We start from the raw sequence: 20,227 nt of genomic DNA, 5'->3' as shown, positions 1-20,227 counted from the left end.
AATGGAATCTCAATATTCAATTGAACAAGGATTCAGAACTAAGTTAACCCTTTTAAAATTTCTAAGGATTTGTGCAGAATTAAGTAGAATAAAAACAAGTTACATGAAAGTGCGGGAGATGCTGCAACAGTAACTTTTAATGGAGTCATCCGCTAAATGTGCATTATAGTGCAATAACTTGAGTGTGATAAAATCATTCACCTTGACCAGAATTTGAACCCAGATCCCTCAATATCTGGCCAAGTGCTTTAGCCAGTTATCAAGGCGTCCTCTTACACTCCCAAGATTATGGATAGCTTAACAGTTTAACTGGCTAAAGCACTCATCCAGAGATTAATGGATCCAGGTTCAAATCCCATTCAAGGCGAATGAGTTTTACACTCTGTAATTGTTGCATTGTAATTCAGAAGTTGTTGACATCATAGACTAAATGCAGTCAAAAAGCCAACCACACCAAAATATTGGCACTTAATGATTATAAACTTCATTGAGTGCGTTTGCTTTTATAAGTGTGCCAAAAAAAGTCTTGTTTTTACTCAGAAAAAGGACTGGAAGTCATACATTAGTTGAGCATTAATTGGTTTAGTGATTTTTAAATTATAAAATTTGTGAAGATCGGTACTCAATTTGGACTTGGAAAATTTATGAGGTAGATCATGGAAAACATTGCGGGAGCATTTAATCCACTAGATACTATCATTGTTTACAGAAGTATTTGACCAGAAATATGCAAAAATTTGTAAAATCATGGAAAACATTAATCCAATGGGTGTAAAATCAAACTTTCTCTATAAATAAACAAGTGTAACAGCAGGTATTGAAATAGAATTTCTTAGAATACTTGTTACCTAAATAAACTCCTTTTCGAACCAGGCTTTTATTTACTTTTCTCCTATGTATTCAATAAATAGCTATATAATTGGTTTTTTAAATAAATCCTAAAATCTGTTATAGGCGATACTAATGATGATATAAATGAAATTCAGACAGTAAAATCCAATTAAGCTTTTATTGTTGGAATATCAAAGGCAATCGCTCACTTGTATGTCTACTTCTTATGAAGTAGACTTAATTAACCTCAAATTAAAACTTCAGAGTTTGACAAAAATGAATCAAATGAATGGCTGCTTCCTTATGGAGGTTACAGGGCTGCCACATCTGGAAAAGTTTAGGTGGCTTAGGAGGAAAATATTATTAGTACAAAAATGTTATGACAATTTTGCAAGGCTCAGGTTAAAATCCTGGTGGTGACATATTTTTCAGGTGGTATCCTGATCCCTACTTGAGGTGCTTTCAGGAGAGCACTTTGATTGAGTACAAAGTCCATCAGGACATTAAACTGCAGACCCCTTGGTGCTTTTCGACAAAAGTAGGCTAACGCTGACACCGAGTTTCTCTCCACCCTTCCTTCCTGATCTATCCCTGATGGCGCAAATGACCTCAGCTGTCGGTTGCCGCCCCAAAAAATACTACAAAATAAAAACTTAATATTGTAAAATTATTTGCTACCACCTGAGATAGAGATGACATGTGTCTCTGTCTCAATTTATCTCTGACAGTACACCAAATATATATTCAAAGATTTCAGTGAATTTTAATCACCTGCCCCTGAAATTATTAAATTATGACATAAAAGGGTAAAAATATTCCATACAAGAAAAAAATATTAGCAACACCTCAAACTTAAAGCTTTTTCTTACAGCACATGCAATTGAGGAAAATGACTTCTACAATCCATTAAGCTTCATATTAACTTCAAATGTAAACCCCTACAAAATATTCACTGTGGCCTAGATGTCACAATTCGTCCCATTTCTAGAATTACTATGATATGAAAATACTAATTACATGACATACACTCACTTGATGGGGTGATGAGGAGTATGGAAGGATAATGATTGAAGATGTAAATGTAACCATTTTCCTGCAGCTGCCAACACAGTGCTTTTGGCTGAGAGCCCAACACATCTAAGGGGATAGCTTCAGTGAGGTAGCAACAGATGGAATGGAACTGAGTGTACATGCATCTACAAAGGAAATAGAGGTGTTTGATAGAAATGAAAGAATAATTACATATTGAGTGTCACTAATGAAATTAATGAACATGAGGATAATTTTGTGCTTATGGGTTGAATGTTTACAAAATTAATAAGGTTGATGAAGGAATAAAAAGGTGGTGGATTAAAGTAATCGTGAACCTAAATATCAATAGATGTATGAGTAGATTTTCTGCAAATCAAATACTTCCTTTTCTGTAAGTAGACATTTCCATCCAACCCACAATGTAAGTGGCCACTGTTTTCTCCATTAATTATTAATGCACATTGAGTTACAATAGGTTAGTTACACACAACCTTAATAATCACCGTTTTCTCCATTAATTATCAATGCACATTGAGTTACAATAGGTTAGTTACACACAACCTTAATAATCAATGGGAAAAGTGGTGTCTTAGAAGAACAGGGTCCTCCAGCTTTCATAGACGATGACATATGGTCCACATGAGATAGCCAAAGTCCCTGTAGTGCCAGCCACTAATCCTCTTACCACAACCCTTTCACAGAGCTACCAAATCAATTTTTATTAACTTGTCCACTCCCAAAACTATTAAGCATATATGGCTTCTATCTACTCATTCATGCACCTATTTGTGATTACATAATGGACATGTCAAGGTTTTATAATTAATTTTTCCAGCTCAATTAGTCACCAACTCACTCTTTCATTAATGTTACGAAAGGAAAAGCATATAAGATCATTAGTTAAGGAGGCATGTAAAGTTGTGTTCATTCAAGTAATATTAATGGCGATGATTATACTAGTAAAAAATGAATATGAGAAATGTTATGTAAGCAGCAGCCATTGTTATCTAGGGGGAAGTTAGTGTGATAATAATGCAAAACAGAAAATTGTGTGCCTAGCAATTGCTGGTTCACTTTGGGGACCCTTCTAGCAGTTATTCATGTGCAAAGGGGTCTTTGCCCTAGCTCAAGAAGCAGACCACTCCACTTGATTGCCTACTTGGAACAATATGGGGGAAAGAGAGTTGCAATATCTGACCCTATAACACTGGAAATTTTGTGAACAATTAATGCTTGTTTAAATTTTGTTCTTTCCTCACATGTTTTTAACAATTTGTGTTGAATTAAAATCTTACAACCCTTTGTAGAAGGGGATTGGGATGGTGTGGTGGCTAACGTTCAGGCTTCCTACCAAGAAGCCCGGGTTCGAATCCTGGAGGCAGCAGATTTTTTTCAGTGGTATCCCGATCCCTACTGGAGGTACTTTGTTGAGAGAACTTTGAGTAGGTACAACGTCCGCCACATGGGACGTTAAACTGCGGACGCCTTGGCACCTTTCGACAAGATAAGGCAAATGCCGATGCCAGGTTTCTCTCCTCTCTTCCTTTCCCATCCATCCCTATTGGTGCAAATTACCTTACCTGTCGGTTGCCTCCCCTAAAACTACTACTACCCTTTTGTATAAATTTAGAGATAAGGGAACGGGAGAAAATTAATAACCAGATTTCTGAGCTCATTTATTAGCCCACAGGAGAAAATAATTAATGAAGGGTGTTTTTCTTCACAATAAGAATTTCTCAAGTTATGTTTCATATCCAAAATACAAACAACTGGTACAATGTACATTATATGTATGAAAACATGTAGCACTTTCATTCACATTGCTGCATGGATATGAGATATATACCAACAGAAGGGTCAGGATCATACAAGAAATACTTAGGTTGCACCGGCTTGTCTTCATGCGCCAACAATCCATATGTTGCTGTAAAATTGTAAAGTATCATCATTTTCACAATTGTGAACTATATTTGGTTAAATTTCAAAGGATGCCTCTGTTTTTCATGGAATAAATCAAGATAATATCTCCAAAGTATTGAAGTAAAAGGAAATCCACTTACTTAAACAATCCATGAATTCCTTCAATGTCTCAGGATTTCTTTTAGTACAAGCTAGTACCACCTTAGTCAAAATGCCATTCTCACACTTAGTAGCAAGGGTTTTCAAGGAGCCTATTAAGGGCTTGAATAGAGAATGATCATATACAACATCTGAAAAAAATAAATTAATTTATGTGTATTCCAGCTAATTCATAAAACTTCTGATTCTTACTTGTGAGCTATTAAAATTCATTCATCTTCCAAGTGGCTGAGGTTATTTTTATGAATATTTCACAATTCCTTTTTTCTACTACACACATATTTTTACAAGATAAAAATATTACCGGGCACAAAGTTTTATTTTCCTAATTAGTGGTTCAAGGTAAGTATTCTCCAGAGCAGAGCGCCCACCAAGGGGAACAGAGAGCACTACACAACACCACCCCAAATCAATAACAGTGAAGAGATAAACCTGTCTTCTACTTGGTTTTGCTTATGCCATTGTTGGGGTGAATTCAGAAAATATGTCCACATGGGTCCAAAAGTTTCATAACATGGGTAGAACCCAAAACCTAAAATAATTTATGTTATCAGGTGGGTTTCCCTATCCCAACAGCCAAAAGACCTCTAAGAAAATGCATTCCCCTTGTCTAATACCATACAATTAAATGAAATGGGGGATAGTGACATTGAACAACTAGGGACTTCATCAAGTCCTCAAATATTTTAACCAAAATGGATTGGAGAGATACTGAACAAAATGAGTGTGACTGCAAAAATGCCAAGATAGATGGCTTGTTATCATACCCCAAAGCAAAGTTCAAAATGTGTTCTTTTAAACAATAGCAATGAATTTGGTTAACTTCCAATAAACCTCTCAACTTGTATGAAATAAGTGAACAATATAATTGCCCTATTACTTGGAAAAATAACATGGATGGTTCTTAAAATGATAAATTTTCTCTTGTTCAGATATGAAAGACAATAACCATAATTTGGGTTACCCTTAAGTGTTAAATAAGTTGTTATTATTATTAGGTATATGTTACAGAAATGGATATGTAAATAACTAAAACACATGTACATATTGATAACATTATTAATATACCTTAAAATGTTAAAATTTCACATTAAAATATCTCCAAAAATTAAAAATTTTATTTCTCAGTTATTTATTTCTACTTTTACAGCATTTGATTCAACATTCCATTATGTAAAACAATTCCAGTACTTCCAGTACCAGCAGATAAGAACTTGGGTGGAATAGGATTTTCCATACCATTAAGGTGCTGACATGTCAAATGGAAATTGGAATTTGTAATGAACTAAACAGGGAAAATATAATTTCAATATTTTTCATGAAAATATGGAGCTAAGAGATTTGACCTGGCATTTAAAACAAAACATTTAAAATTATGGTTTCATTCAAGCCATCAACATTTAGGAGAACAAAGACAAACCTGCAGCAATGACTATGTCAACTTGTCCAACCATTTCGACAGCTTCTTTGGCACCAGCTTCTAAATCTTGCCACAACAGATTGACCACCCTCACTTTGGTACGGCCATAGCTTGTATCAAGAAATGTGCCCCCATTGACCAAGTTCTCCAGGTACCTAAAAAGTTATTAGTTATCATACCCATAAAACATGATAGCATGAGATTTCCAATGTCTGGCTGGCAGCTTTCCCCTTAATATCACTCGTCTGACAAATATGATACATTTTTGACGTGAAAACTTCTTATGCAAGGTCCGCTTCTCCGGCTTTTCTAGATGGGGAGTGATTTGGTGAGAGCTGCGTGATGCAAGACTCGACTGCATGATGTCCCATTACACGGCTGGTTATTATTGTTGTGCATCTAATTGGCATTAACATCGGTTCATTTACAATGTTATTATTTTCAAAACCCCACCTACTCCATCTTCCAGGATGTTAACTTGTAGTGGGGGTTGTTAGACCCCCATTTTCCCTTCAAATTTTTGGTCAGAGAAGCACTAACTCTTACTATAAAGGAGATAGAGCTCATCCTTCTCAAGGATGCCGACGATGGCGACACCCGTGTCAACTATGACAATAAATACTAGGAATCAACAGGCTTCTCCACCTGTTGTTATTATTGTTTTTTTGGGTTAACATTGACATTAAAATCAATGGGATTGCTTTCAATACACTCACACGACTGGGTTTGATTTGGGAGATTATCAGGCAGTGAGCTATTATGTTCAAAACCTGATAATCTCCCAAAATTGACATTAATTAACATTGTCCAGCATCAAAACCATGGTAGTGTGAAGTAATAAATCTTTAAATGTGGAAGTGCAAAGTTTCTTTCTCTACCCTCATGACTTGATCTGGACATGCCATCTTGCAGATTATAAATATCAATAGAAAGCCATTATGAGGAAAAAATGTAACAATAAATTATATTAAAATATATTAAATATGTTATTGCAAAAATTTAAATAATATCTCCATTCATGGATACTTGAAAACCTCTTTTAGTCAGTGAAGGAGCTTCTTCAGGAGAACTTCTCTGTACTTTGGTTTATGGACACATTATATATATCATCTATGCATGGACTGATGAGGTCTATTCCTATATAAGGGCTCTTTTTGACCAATTGAAGTATTTTATTATGATTGACCTTGGGATCCATAAGAATTTTTCCAATTTAAAGGAGTTCTTATATTACTCAGTTTTGAGAACCTGTATTACATCATAAATGTCACCACTGACTCATGGCTAACTAACTGTAAATTAAAGGTGGTTAATCATCTATTAATCATTTTATACTTTTACATGCTTGTTTTTTATCATTAACTGCAAACAACTAAAATATGCCGTACGACTCATTAATATTTGACCAGAAAAACTCACAACTGAGATCCTTCGATATCTTCCATTAGATTCTGCCTCACATTCCCACACAGAAGTTGAAGAACAGATGGATGACAATCGGAAAAAGTGTATGCTAATGGTGAGCATACTGAGCTTCCAGAGAGTTGAAAATTCTGATCACCCAGTAAACGAGCCTCATGTGGCTGTATTTCCTTTATTGCTTTGTTGCCAGGATTGTTCCCTTTCAAAGCATGACCAGCTGTCCCTAGTATGCATGCAAGTCCAGTGAGACCAATGCCAGAGCCTAATTCAAGGATTCTCTGGTTCTTAAGAATAGTCTCTTGGTGTTGTAAACACCATTCTGCAAGTGCCATGGATGCCTGCAGATAGGAGTACAACATGAAAATGTAATTTCCTCACCAATATCAAAATTCACTACCAAGAATCAAGTATTATGGGCAGTCAAATGAAAACCAAAGACACAGTACAATGTTACCATGGAATGATTTCATTCAAAAGTAATGACCAAAATTGTTGATCATTTATCCCACTGGGAAACAAGAGGATCAATTCCAGTTTTGTAGAAAGAGTTAGGTCACTGACAGATCCACAACTCTTTCACTTCCTCATCCTGGGTGTGCATCATCTTGCAGTGATGTGTGCCCTTCTCAGAATCTTCTTTGGCACTCGTGCACACACATCAGAGACACTCAGTGTCCACCATAGACAACAGACATGTGACAATGAATTATGTGTACTCCAGCACACTCAGCCACTAGAAAACAAACCACACCTCTCTGCTCTTCTTAGCTTGCCTCCATTTCTACAGCTGGACGAACATAGTAGACCAGTCCACACACCAACAAGGATATAACCCAACAAATGTATTCGTCTGTGAGTTGTTGCTCTGCAGTTCTCCTACCACACTGATGGCAGTATTGATACATAGCAACAGTGTTGCCATCTTTTGCGCAGACTATGCGTTATGGTGTATGTTCAGTTTTCATTTGACTGCCCCTGATTCATAATATAGTCATTAAATGAAGCTGCTTACTAAAATTAATTGTAAAATGTTAATGAATATAGAGTAGAAATGGATTTGAATTGTCAGGAATAGGTCTAATCACCCTTAGCATAAATAATAAATATACAACTAAGGCAGAATGAAAAATTTCAACAGTTTAAAATACTTACATGATTACCATATATGTATATAAAAGGCAGGTTCTATATACCTAATATCTACTTCCTTTTTTGTTTGACAAATACTTTAGGGAACCTAGGAGATGATCCCATGGTGAAAAGCTATAGCTCAAATGAAATTGGATATTACAGAAGTAAACCATTCTTTCTTGCCCATCGACTACAACCTTGAAGTGGAAGAAGGGCTTTTGCATTCTGAGACCCCCAGATTGGTGAATATTATTATATTAGCTCCTGGTAGGGTCACCCATGTCCATTAGATAAGAGTGTAGGAGCCAGAGGAAAGGTATTCCACAAAGCATCTCTTCCTCAGAAGGTCAGCTGCCAAGCCATCTGACCCCAGTAGGCCAGCCAGTTAAATTATGGTGGTATGTTGAAAATATTGCGAAAGGCTACGGAAAATCACCTATCTTAGTTACACAAAAAATTAATGGTAGACACAAACATAAATCAGGCAACTATAGGACTCAACCACAGTGCTATGTCTAGTAGCAGGAGAGGCAACGCTTCCACAATCATCATAACCCAAAATCCTGATAAAGCAGAATCACCAGCAGTAAATATGACACAGAAGAGAATGGACCAGTTAGAATGGGGACTTAGAATGCCACGACTATTTTGAGGACAGGGAAAATAGAAAATATAAAGCTGGAGATGCAGAGAGGAAATGTAGATGTTTTAGAACTCTGCAATGTGAGATGGAAGGATAGCATGGCTTATTGGAGCATTAATAATGGAGTAATACATGTACACAGTGAAGGAGAAGAAAGCCACCAAGGGGAGGCAGTAACATTGAGCAAGAAGGCACTAAGGATAGCAGGTTTCCTCACTGCCCACATCCATGCTCCATCCCTAAGTTTTCAGTAATCTTTTCTTAACATCCTTACTTGACATCCTTGTCTTCATAACTCTCCTCCTTGTGAAAGTTTCTTTGCCTAAAGCAATTCTTTTTCTAGTGTCCCCACTACTTTGACCATATTATTCCAATACACTTCCAGGATAGGTTAAAAGTTCTATGTGCTACAGTTTTTGCTCTCATATTATAATGTTTCCATTAGCCACCCTCCTCAGAAACCCATACCATCTGTATTCTTTACAATGATTTTTATCCCTACCCTATTACATCGATTTTATTAATATCTCATCAATTATTGTAGTCCCTAGCCTGAATGCCTAACTAAAGCTTAATCATTTGGTACTAAGTAATATTATGAATTTCCCACCTTTAATTCATGCCTCCAGCTCCTCCCATGCCTCCATTACCAGTACCTCAGCAATTGCATGAAAAGTAACAGGTTACAATGGGCATCCCTGCCCCAATCCCCTGCCTACTGCTGCCCATCCAAACTCTCCAATCTCCACTCGCACCTGAGCAGAGACATGTAAAGATTGCTCATCAGTCATCTTTCCCTTCAATCTAGAACAATCTTCTGTAATATATGAATTAATTCTACCCAATTTACTCTAAAAAAGGCCTCAAAATCCATTAACCAAACAATTTGATTTTACAAATTCTATTAGTGACCTCATTTCTGCTAATGCATCATGGATAGCTCTCCCTTCCCAGAACCCAAACTGATGACCCACTAAGAAATTATTTTCCATATTCTCCATCCTTCCACTGATGACCCTAAATAGAGCTTTTGCCCTTCTGAGCCGTGACTTTTGCCTCACTGAGGAAATGGCACTGCATAGACTACCTTTCATTTACCCTTCGACCTACCAGGTGGGTGACCTGGAGCTACCAGGAGCAATTTTCATTGCTCCCACCAGCACATCTCTAAGGTTCATCAGAATACAAAAGATCTTTCACTACCCCAAGGTTTTAATCTATGAAGAGGGACTTCTAGTACTCCATAAAATTAAATTTGCATTTAAGAATTGCATCTAAGTCGAAGAGTGGAATTTCTACACTAGACAGGGTAGCTAAACTCATTTTGATTCCCATTCCAGACTTTTTCCAATGCACAAGCATCTTTTTCCCAATTTTTCTCCCTATTGTTTGGTAACTAATTACATATTTTTTAAGGGTCTAACAACCCTCATTTATTCCCATTCCACTGGAATCGCTGAAGTTAGCCCTATTACAGTGTCCGTGTTTGCCAGGTGATGGATCCGTGATGACCTAAGCCAAACACAAGAACTGATCTCATAGTTAAAGGATCATTATTCCCTCATGAATCTCTCATTACCATAGCATTATCCTGATTCAAATATTGTATCCTTGGCAAGAAAAACTCAAACTCTGCCCTTATCCCCATACATTCCTGAATTTTTGTAAAAATGTTACAGTTTCTGACTTCCAGATTTCCTAATTTTCCCAACTGAGAGGTCATTCTGTTAGACATATAATGAAAGAAGCATGTGAATATTTTCTCTTTTAGATAATTAATTTCCTCTTCAATGCTTGGAGATTGAGTCACCACTCATTAATAATAATAAATATTCGCTACAAATGTTAAAATTACCTATATCCTTCGGCACAAAAGTATACTCTTTAGAGATTATAAAAAGTTGAAGAACATACTTAATTTGGGATTGCTAAAACAAGCATTTTGCCACTGGAATCTTACGAATTGATTTTGCACACCAAGATAATATTTTATTTGCTATGCTAGCACAAAGTAGTAAAATGGATATTTTAATCACTTTCCATTATGTTTTTTTAAACATAGATCATTCTTAATTGTTATGTTACTATATATAATATGCAACAATATGACATACCATGAAATAAATATTCATTTCAATTTACCTGCCAAGCATGAAGACCTGTCGTTCCTTCTGACACAATGCTTGTACTTTCCCTCAAAGAGATGTATCCTCTATCAAGAATAAAATGACGAAAATGTTTATCTTGACAGTTGAATTCAGGGTTTCCACTTTCCCCAAGGAGCTGGCAATATGCCTCATATATTTCATCACACACTTCTATGTTGCTTTCCTCCATCTGTACATGAAAAGTGATTTATTACCTATCACACCAACATGATATTTGAGAGGGTGGATAAAATTTCTACCTTAAGCTTAGATTTGAACAACACCTTGAAATCACGAGTCTCACAAATAATATTGAAATGCAGACCCAATCAGCATGAGGAGGTAAGGATTTTCTATGAAACAAAATATTTTATTTTCAAATGAAGAAACCAAGGCCTCTCCACCCGTCTTGGCTCCAATACATAAAAAAATGTTTCAATATGAACATAACTACAACAAATATTGTATTTGTCCACCTCATGCATTACTAAAGCATATTAACAAGCACACGCCACCCATTTATTATCCTTCAAACTGTAAAGCTTGGATGACTCAAGTACCATTCCAAGAATGGTTCATAAACTACTTCATTCCCCACGAATACTGCACAGAGAGAGATATCCCTTTCAAGATTTAGCTGGCCAACCCCCCCCTCCCTGCCCAACGCGACCATCTGGGATGTTGGTAGTTTTTATGCCGTGATATTTATATTTTTATAACACAATTGCTCTCATTCAACCTATGTATGAGTGTACTATTTCAGCATTTAAGGCTCACTACCTCAGAATGACATTCACACAAACTATCAAATGGATAGATTCTGATGCAGATTTATCTTCATGAAACTTCTGGAAGCAGTTCTACATTCTTCACATTAATACAGAAATTTCACACAGTAAAAATCATTTACCTTGCCAGAGCTCAGACCCCGATCCCTCCATTTCCGGCAGAGTGCTTTAATCAATGAGCTACCAAGGCATCCTCTTACAATGTCAATTTTTGGGGATTTAAAGGATCAAGATATTATGATGAATACACTACATTATATGTCACAAGTAATCACAAGTGTACAGGCGCATTGCCCATTGTCCACGGTTTAAGCTTACCATAAACACAAAGGTGTTTTCCTTTAGATAAATTTAAAAAAATGCAAAAGATATTGCAACAGTTACTTTAACAGAGAGATCAGCACTCAGATCCTGATATCTATTGACGTACTTACATCAGCTGTTGATTCAGTTAAAGTAACTAACTGTCCTGGCATGTCCCACAGTTATTAAAATTTTCAAAGGAAACATCCTTTATGTTCAAGTAGGATTGAACCATGGACTATGGAGCAATGTACAAGACTTATCTATATTTCATACAGCCCTTCACTTTCAGCGGTAAACCATTTGTTCTAATTTACTTTTCAATATTTATTTATTGACTTACCATGTTATTTGATGGAAAATAAAATATTATTTTTATTCAAGTTTTAAAACAATTATTATTATTATTGTGAATAGAAATAAATCTTCAATTTTACAATGGATTTCTGAGTCAATACAGAGAGGTGGGACCTCAGCAGATCATGGTCCTCATTTTCCTTGCTCTGCAATTGTCTTGAAACTTGTTGATGGTCCATTTTGAGGACAAATATGTGTAGAAGTTTTTGGAAAATCAAAAATGTTCATGGCAAGTACCTTGCCCTTGTTCATAGCTTAGAAATTTAGTCGTACACATATCTAATGGTCAATTTTTCCTTTACTGATTTTACTTGCTACTAATCAACTAGATGCTCTTTATGTTTTCAGTTGTGATGAGAGACTACCCATCTATCCCACATTTCACATCTCAAATTGAGCTATATAGTGGAAAGAGAAAAATAGAAAAGGAGACCTAACCTACTGCCCAGGTGTATGCAAATATGATACATACATACCTCTGTTAAAACTGCTTGATTGCCTTATGGAAGGATGAGGCATATTTTTCAGAAAGGTAGCACACATTCAATGCAGAAAACACCACATAGGTGGGTTTTCAAGAAGCTCCTATGAAATGGGGCAAAATTCCTCGCTATAATCCTCCCAGGTCATCGATAGGTTATGCTTATAGACCAGTTTTCAGCCAATTATACACATCCGTCATGAAGAAAGCTGCAAATGTATTATGATGCAGGCTGTTTTTGCATCTGGGTAAGTCTCTATTTCAACCCAACTGCTCACATATCCATCTTCTCCCACTCTAGTTGGAGATGATGGAGAGTGATTTCAATCTGAATGGATGATTTATATTGTGTGTTGAGGCAGCCTATGGAGTGATAATTCTTCAGATTGAAAAAGCCTCCCTTTGTTGGCACATGAACCATGTATCCATCGGTCGTACACCATGCAATAGCTCTCAGGCATTTGAAAAGATGGTGGAAATGTTTTCTTGAGAAAAAGTATATTTTTCCTCCAGAAGTTATACATATTTGGCATCCACACTGAGAGCTTCTGAACAAATTCTTCCAGCCAGAAAAGACAAATAATGGGTTTTCAACAACTGGCATAGCCGATTAGAAAAGATAAGACATTTGGAGAAAGTAAGTAGAATTCTGCTATGCAAGAGGTTTTTCTTGGCCACCATGAGTAACCATACCCTATCCAATCATGCCATTCTTTTGGTGAGTAATACAATTTTATTCAGTGTGTGATGGTATTCTGATTCCATGGTCAATATAATTTGTGTATGAATGTCCATACTAATGTTAGATAATCACACATTGACTACTGTAAGCCTGTTATTAAGTTAATATGTTATTATGATAAGGTTTTTTCTCTCTTGCAAGTGAGGGCCCGATTTATTGTTTTAAAATAATATTTTTAAGACCCCATTGTTCTAGCTACATAATATACAAAAGAATTTACCCCTCAGAAGTATTCATCAGGATCTCATTTATAGATTGATTTGGAATGATTGTTACGAGTTCTATGCATCAGCCTTTTATCGTTGTAAATAAATGAGCAAATGCCACAATAGTGCAAGTCGACCTTTAAGAACTTAAATGAAAAAGTTGACAAGCATAGTACACTTCAACTGTTACATAGCAAACACATTACCGAGGGAAAATATTGTATTTGGTCAAGCCAATATGGTTTAGAAAAAATGCATCCTGTACTGGGAGTGTTAACACAAAAATATATGTTCCTTGTCAAATGGTCTCACATTTCCTACATATAAATAGTACTAACTTGTGTGGTATAACAGGGACACCTCTATGGGTATGTCAGTCAACAATGGATGAACATACATTCATGTTTACCTAAGGTAACCAAATTATTGATTAGCTAAAAACACATTAAACAATTTGATTTTTAATTTAGTTCATTCATCGATCTAAATTAAATTATTCAATTCCTAATATGCATGTAATCAGTCACACATTTTTTAAACAGTTCATCTTGTCTGATAACAATTGACTAGTTGTAAATTAGAGCATTATCTCCATAAAAATAATATGAATAGGAAAAAATTGAGGTAATAAAATATTAATTCATCATGGTAATATCAAGTTTCCGAGGTAGGAATAATGAAACGTAAAAAGATATTACCTTGTTGATTAATGTTTTCAAAAACATCGTCCTGTAGGGCAATTTAACAGGAAACTTTTCCATCAGACGATGGTGAATGGTTCTTTTTAATAAGGCATTTTGAAACGATAATTCGTCATCAATGGTTCCTCTCATATAAGCCAGAATGTCCTATGAATAAAAAGACCATGAACAATAATAATAAGTCACCCTGAGATCTCTCAATGAAAATTAAAACTCATACTCACCTGCCAAAACCATTTGTTCAAAGTGTATCCGGAAAGAAATTGTTTTTCAGTTAGTTGTAACAGGTCATCCATGGCCAATTGAATTGATACCAATAAAGAGCTCTGGCAAGCTACAAGTATAACAGCTTACAGAAAACATTTTCCCATAAATGCCATCTTACACACTGCCTGCAACACTTTAAATGCCAGTAATCCGTGACAGTAGCTTCTCACAAGATTCTTTTCCGTAGTTTATCCAAACAATCAAACAGTGCGCTTTAATAAATGAATGTAGATGTCCGAGTTTTCGGTCGGTATGAGAAGGCGGACTGAACTGCGGCGGCCCTCCAAGCAAAGTGAATCTGTATTTCTTCTTCGTAGGCTGTACCAAGTGTTCAGTCGCCTACGGGAACTCATTCCGAGTTAAATACATCACGAAACACGAATGTTATTTACGTCTTACAAATGAGAACGGACTCGTTTAGCGACTTGAAATTCCTTTTATTGGTCGCCAAATGCCTCTTTTAGTTTATAAAAAACAGTAATATCCCGTGAGAAAATATATTTCTGATATTGCCCAGGAAAGGATGAAGTATGGTTGGTCATCCGGAGCAAATTCCGTATTCTTAACATAGATTAATGTTAAGTTCATGAGTTTGGACCCGTTAACGCTATTTCATTTTAAGCATTAATACATTCCTTTCTTTGAAATTGTGGATGTCGGTAATTTTTATTTTCCTGCTCAACACCGACCTTCCTCATTTCTTGCCGAAATTACGTTTACCGGCATTGGTGTTTTAGTTACTATTAAAGCAACGAAAAGAAATTTTGGTGATGACCTCAAAAAGAATGTGAATGTTATGTAAATGGGCGAAAACTTTAAATTTCTGAAAAATACTGTGCGAGAACAATTAGGCATGTGCCGAAGTTCCAACCGTCCCTCTTGCAAATACACTTCATGTTCACCCTTCAGCTATGACTGTGGGATACCGATTCACTTAGAATTTCTCCCAGATGGGTTTGATAGTTGACTTCCAAAATTTTCATTCGCACGTCTTCCTATGCCAATTCATAGTCTTTTAACAATGGATTAAATCCCAAGGAAGCCCGCGATTGGCTATCATAAGTGTCCTGTTACTTAAAGCTTCATTTAAGCGATTTTCCATTTGGAATAACACGTTAAATTACCAATCACCAAAACAAAATTAATTTGACAATTCTCGACTACCCCATTTCAACCTCCTTACAACTGACTGAAGATGCAGTCTCCTCATATTTGTATCGACTTACAGTTAATAATATATGGCCAAAGAAATATGCACCAGATTCAACAAGGAAACTTAGAAAAAATCATTCAAGTCTTTTGAAAACACTTTTATTTCAAAATACTAAATATATATAATTAGTTTCTCTCTAAACGACTTAGGTAGTTTCAGGCGTGAAGAGGTGGAATTTGAACATAATAAAGAATGGATAGTGGCAATTTTCCGGTAAATTTAAGGTGTGGAAAATTGCTACTATCTACTTAATTAGTTTTTCTCTGGTCCCCAAAATATCAATGTACATTTAACTAACATAAAAACATTATTGCTTTAAAAAAATTAAATCTTAACAGTATATTCAAGACTGAAGCATTGAAATACCCATGTTTGTATTATCGGTCATAAGTGGGCAAAAATATTTGCCGCACAAGAAATCAAATTTTCTATTTTTTAGCACATTCTGAAATTTTGATAAATTAATCTCATATTTAAAACTCTATAATCTGAAAGTGAATTTTTGTACACATCCTTTCTTAACATTTATGGTGCATTTGATGCTCATAAACCACAGGTTTCATGTACAGTGGGTAAATTTGGAAGTATTGGGAGATAACAATATGAAACAAAAGGAAAAATGAAGGTTTATACATCAGTAGTGGTACAGCAATTACATATAGGTAGGAAACTTGGTCTATCAAAAACGTTTCAAGAAAAGAATAATTGTATTTCAAAAATCAAGATGCCGCTGTAGATGAGTAAAGTGATGAGCCAGGAGAACAGTAAAAATTGAAAGAGTTGTTAAAGAGGAGGGAACAGAAAAGTAAGATCAAGAGAGGTCAGAGTAGTAGGTAGTGCGGTCTTATCAAGAAAAGGAATGATAGCCTCATGGGCAGCAGGATGATGAGTGAAAGGTATGAGAGGTAGTAGCCAAAAGTAGGCTAATTATGAGAAGGGAATAACCAAGTATCTTACTCCTCAGTCTTGGTTCAACCCACACCTAATGACTGCAATGCTCATCTCCCATGAATGTACATTTTTCTTCAAGAGGTTAAAACCTCAACTCCTCCAGCTAGGCATCCCAAGTTACACTGAGACTTTCTGGCAATGTGAACATTTGGGAGTGAAGGGTGTAGCTCAAATTTGAACTCCACTCATGAAGAATTTTCCAGATACTGAAATTTGGAGTTGCAAGGAGCCCATAGGGATCAAATTGAATTTTATATCATTGTATTTTCATCAGGAAAGTTTAACAATTATAAGTTTTAAATTGATTGAACATGGAAAAACTTCTAATGTAACAACATGAAGCCATAACAGATTGGAGAGAGCTCTCTTATGGCCCCCATGAAATAAAGCAAAATTCCATATATATTGGTATCATATTTTCTGTCATTAGAAAAAGGAAGGCAAATTCATTCATACACACGCTTCCTGTGGACATTTCAAGAGAACTCCAGGCCAATTCTTCTTTAAAGTATGCTCCTTGAGCTGCTACACCCTTAGTATAACGTTGCTCCCATTCCCCGTACGCCCGCTGGAAATTTTCTTTGGGGATGCCGTTGATGACCCTCGTCGAAGCCTCTTGAACGGCCTTTATGGAGTCAAAACGTCCCTTGAGCTGTCTTTTCATCAGGCAGAAGAAGAAGAAGGCCGGTGGTGCCAGATCGGGAGAATAGGGCGGGTGCGGCAACGTGGCAACGCCGTATTTGGCCAGGAGCTGTCTGACGACGAGCGTGCCATGGCACGATTTTCGGCACCATCTTGGCCCACCCCTTGCGCATGGCCAAATCCTGTGAAATAATGCGTTGGACGTTGGATGCAGACAGACCCAACTGGTCTGCAATTTCTTCACTGGTTAAGCGTTGGTCTATGTTCAGCAGTGTCCTCACTCTGTCCACATTCGTGTCGGTTCTTGCCGTCGACGGCCGTCTGGAGCGATGGTCGTCTTCAACGAGCTCCATACCCTCTTTAAAGAACTTGTGCCACTCAAATACTCAAGAACGGCTTAAGGCAGTGTCCCCATAAGCCTGCTTGATCATATCGAGGCTCAGTTGCCGTCTTCCCAAGTTTTGCACAAAACTTCACAGAATAACGTTGCTCAAAATTCAGATTCATTTTGTTTTTCGACGCAGACAAAAAACTTGCTAAACTAAAAATGGTGTCCTCGCTCGACGACAGCCCGCAGGCGACTGAGGTTGGTGTTGGTCTGTTGCTAAGAGCCCCCTCCACCTTACCCTGCCAGGCAGACCCCCCTCCACCGCTCCGTTCGCACCAGAGAAAAACAGTCCTACCACTTTTGGGTGTGACCCTGTATGTAGTACACATTTACCTGGGAATTCATTTAAATAGACTCATTGAAATGTTTAGTCAATGGTGCCAAGATGCTAGTGAATATCTCTGCAAATTGTTTATTAGCATTAACTGAATTCACTGAAGATGATATTGAAATTTGAGGTAATAATATGATGCAGCATAGAAAATGCCAAGTTTGTTTACTCCAAAATAGTGATCCAAGTTTGGGATAATACCATAGTATATGTCTACCTGAAATTATTTATTACTAAAGGAAAACATGTATTAAATAATATAAGTGCTAATGGCAATTGAATTTTAAATACTAGAGAGAAATTTACATTGAAAGTTGTACATTGATATTTGAAGTATAAAGTAATATCCACTTAATTGAGATCACAGTAATATTTTGATTCAAATATAATACTTCATTATTTTATAATATTAATTCATCATTATAAAGTGACAAGCAATCCACCATTATGGGTATTGAAAAATAATTTTTCCATAGTCAAGTAAGCAAATGCTTTGAAGACTAAAATTCAACATTACAGCAAACTAACTTACTAAATAAAATTGATGGCATCACACCCATACTAAACTAATACCTATCAACAAGTAAAGGATTTTTAAGTAGGTTACAATGATAACCATAGAAAACTGTTATCATTACAAGAGGGTTGTTATTTATATTTTGAGCCTTGACAACACTAAGAGCTTGGCACCATCCAACAGTTAAGACCCTTTTAATGACACCTTCCTTCAGAACATTTTGTCGTTTGATGATACTTGTAACTTGTCTTATTTACAGTGACTGGAAATTTTCTCTCAGGGAAAAAATGGAGAACTCGTGAAAACTTTTGTACAATGATTTTCAATGAATTTCACATGGATTATCAAGACAGAAGTACATCGATCAACTTACTCCCACTTTTGGTGATAAAACTCCATCCTTAGCCGCTGTGAAACGCTGGTATAACAAATTCCATCATGGCCACCATTCGCTAAGTGACAAAAGTCATGGGTCATCCAAAATCAGTTGCTGTGCCAGAAAACATTGATGCTATGCAAGAACTAGTAAAGAAAGACCTTCATGTGACTTATCGTGAGATTGAGGCATCCTTGGGGAATTGGGCTGACCAGCATCAATAAGATATTGCTTGAACATTTAGCTGTGAAAAAAATTTGTTTGTGTTGGATCCCGCTTAATTAGACAAAAGCTCAAAAAGATGCTCATGTCAATTCGTGCAAATAAATATTCAACAAACACAGTAGTGATGCATCAAAAGCTGTGTATGACACCTACACAGGTGACGAATCTTGAATCTATGCATATCAGCTCGAAACAAAACAGCAATTTACTGTATGGGTCTTCCAAGACAAGCCAAATCTGACATAAGTGATTTGTACGTGAAGCACACCGAAGCAAATGATTGTCCGTTTCTTTGGAATAACTGGACATGTGGCAACCATACCATTAGAGAAACATAGAACTGTGAATTCTGCATGGTATACGAGCATTTGCATGTCTGAAGTGCAAAGGATCATTCTTCATCATTACTATGCAAGCTCTCACATATCGGGTGAAACAACTACCTATTTACTGGCCAAAACATTGAATTGATGGGTCATCCTCCGTACAGCCCTGATTTAGCACCAAATGACGTCTATTTATTCCCATTTATCAAAAAAAAATTGCATGGCCAATGTTTTTCGGAGACTGAAGAAGCCATTGATGCATTCAAAAACCATGTTTTGAAGGTCCCTCAATCAGCGTGGAAAATTGTTACAAAAATTTGTTTGAGTGCATGCTAAAGTGTATTGATTATCATAGAGAATACTTCGAAAAACAATAAAGCAATTTTCAACAATAAATTAATGTCTTTTCATTATTAGGCTGCAAATATGACAAGAAACCCTCGTATCAGTAAAAGATTTTCATAAAAATAATCCATGGCTGATGATTTCACTGTTAAATGATGATAATTTATTTAAAAAAATTGCATACCTCCTTAGAGAAATTAAAGAAAATCAATGAGAAAGCAAGGAGTGCATCCGGAAAGCAAGGCATGCAATAACATGCCTGGCTTGTAACTGTTTAGGGTATTTGTGTGTGTTAAGTGTATTTTGCATTGATTCTACCATTAATCATTACTCAAATAGGTACCAACTTTTACAATTATAGTA

General features: G+C 36.3%; 1 protein-coding gene across 2 annotated transcripts; it reads right to left on the bottom strand.

Moving 5' to 3' along the window:
- Positions 1 to 3,553: 3,553 nt before the first annotated feature.
- Positions 3,554 to 14,758, bottom strand: LOC139697671 (protein-lysine N-methyltransferase EEF2KMT-like). Of its 2 annotated transcripts, none has more exons than XM_071596488.1 (7): positions 14,508 to 14,758; positions 14,281 to 14,430; positions 10,701 to 10,895; positions 6,782 to 7,122; positions 5,363 to 5,517; positions 3,924 to 4,073; positions 3,554 to 3,787 (listed from the first exon to the last, which is right to left on the bottom strand). In XM_071596488.1, exons 1-7 carry the CDS (start codon positions 14,577 to 14,579, stop codon positions 3,675 to 3,677), a joined length of 1,176 nt encoding a protein of 391 aa, XP_071452589.1. In that variant the 5' UTR covers positions 14,580 to 14,758; the 3' UTR covers positions 3,554 to 3,674. The 2 variants fall into 2 exon arrangements, with proteins under 2 accessions (XP_071452589.1, XP_071452590.1); XM_071596489.1 differs by having other exon boundaries at positions 14,638 to 14,758.
- Positions 14,759 to 20,227: the final 5,469 nt, after the last annotated feature.

Source organism: Hetaerina americana, unplaced genomic scaffold, assembly GCF_022747635.1.
Source record: "Hetaerina americana unplaced genomic scaffold, ioHetAmer1.1.p SCAF_8, whole genome shotgun sequence".
NCBI classification, from domain to species: Eukaryota; Metazoa; Arthropoda; class Insecta; order Odonata; family Calopterygidae; genus Hetaerina; species Hetaerina americana.
This window is presented reverse-complemented; position numbering and strand designations above follow the sequence as displayed.

Bases quoted from the DNA above. Each gene is read 5' to 3' on its own strand.
- LOC139697671 (XM_071596488.1), bottom strand. From the start codon at position 14,579: ATGGATGACCTGTTACAACTAACTGAAAAACAATTTCTTTCCGGATAC. The intron at 14,431-14,507 runs GTGAGTATGAGT...TTTTATTCATAG, and splicing joins TGAACAAATGGTTTTGGCAG to GACATTCTGGCTTATATGAG. The intron at 10,896-14,280 runs GTAATATCTTTT...TTTCATGTACAG, and splicing joins TGAAAACATTAATCAACAAG to ATGGAGGAAAGCAACATAGA.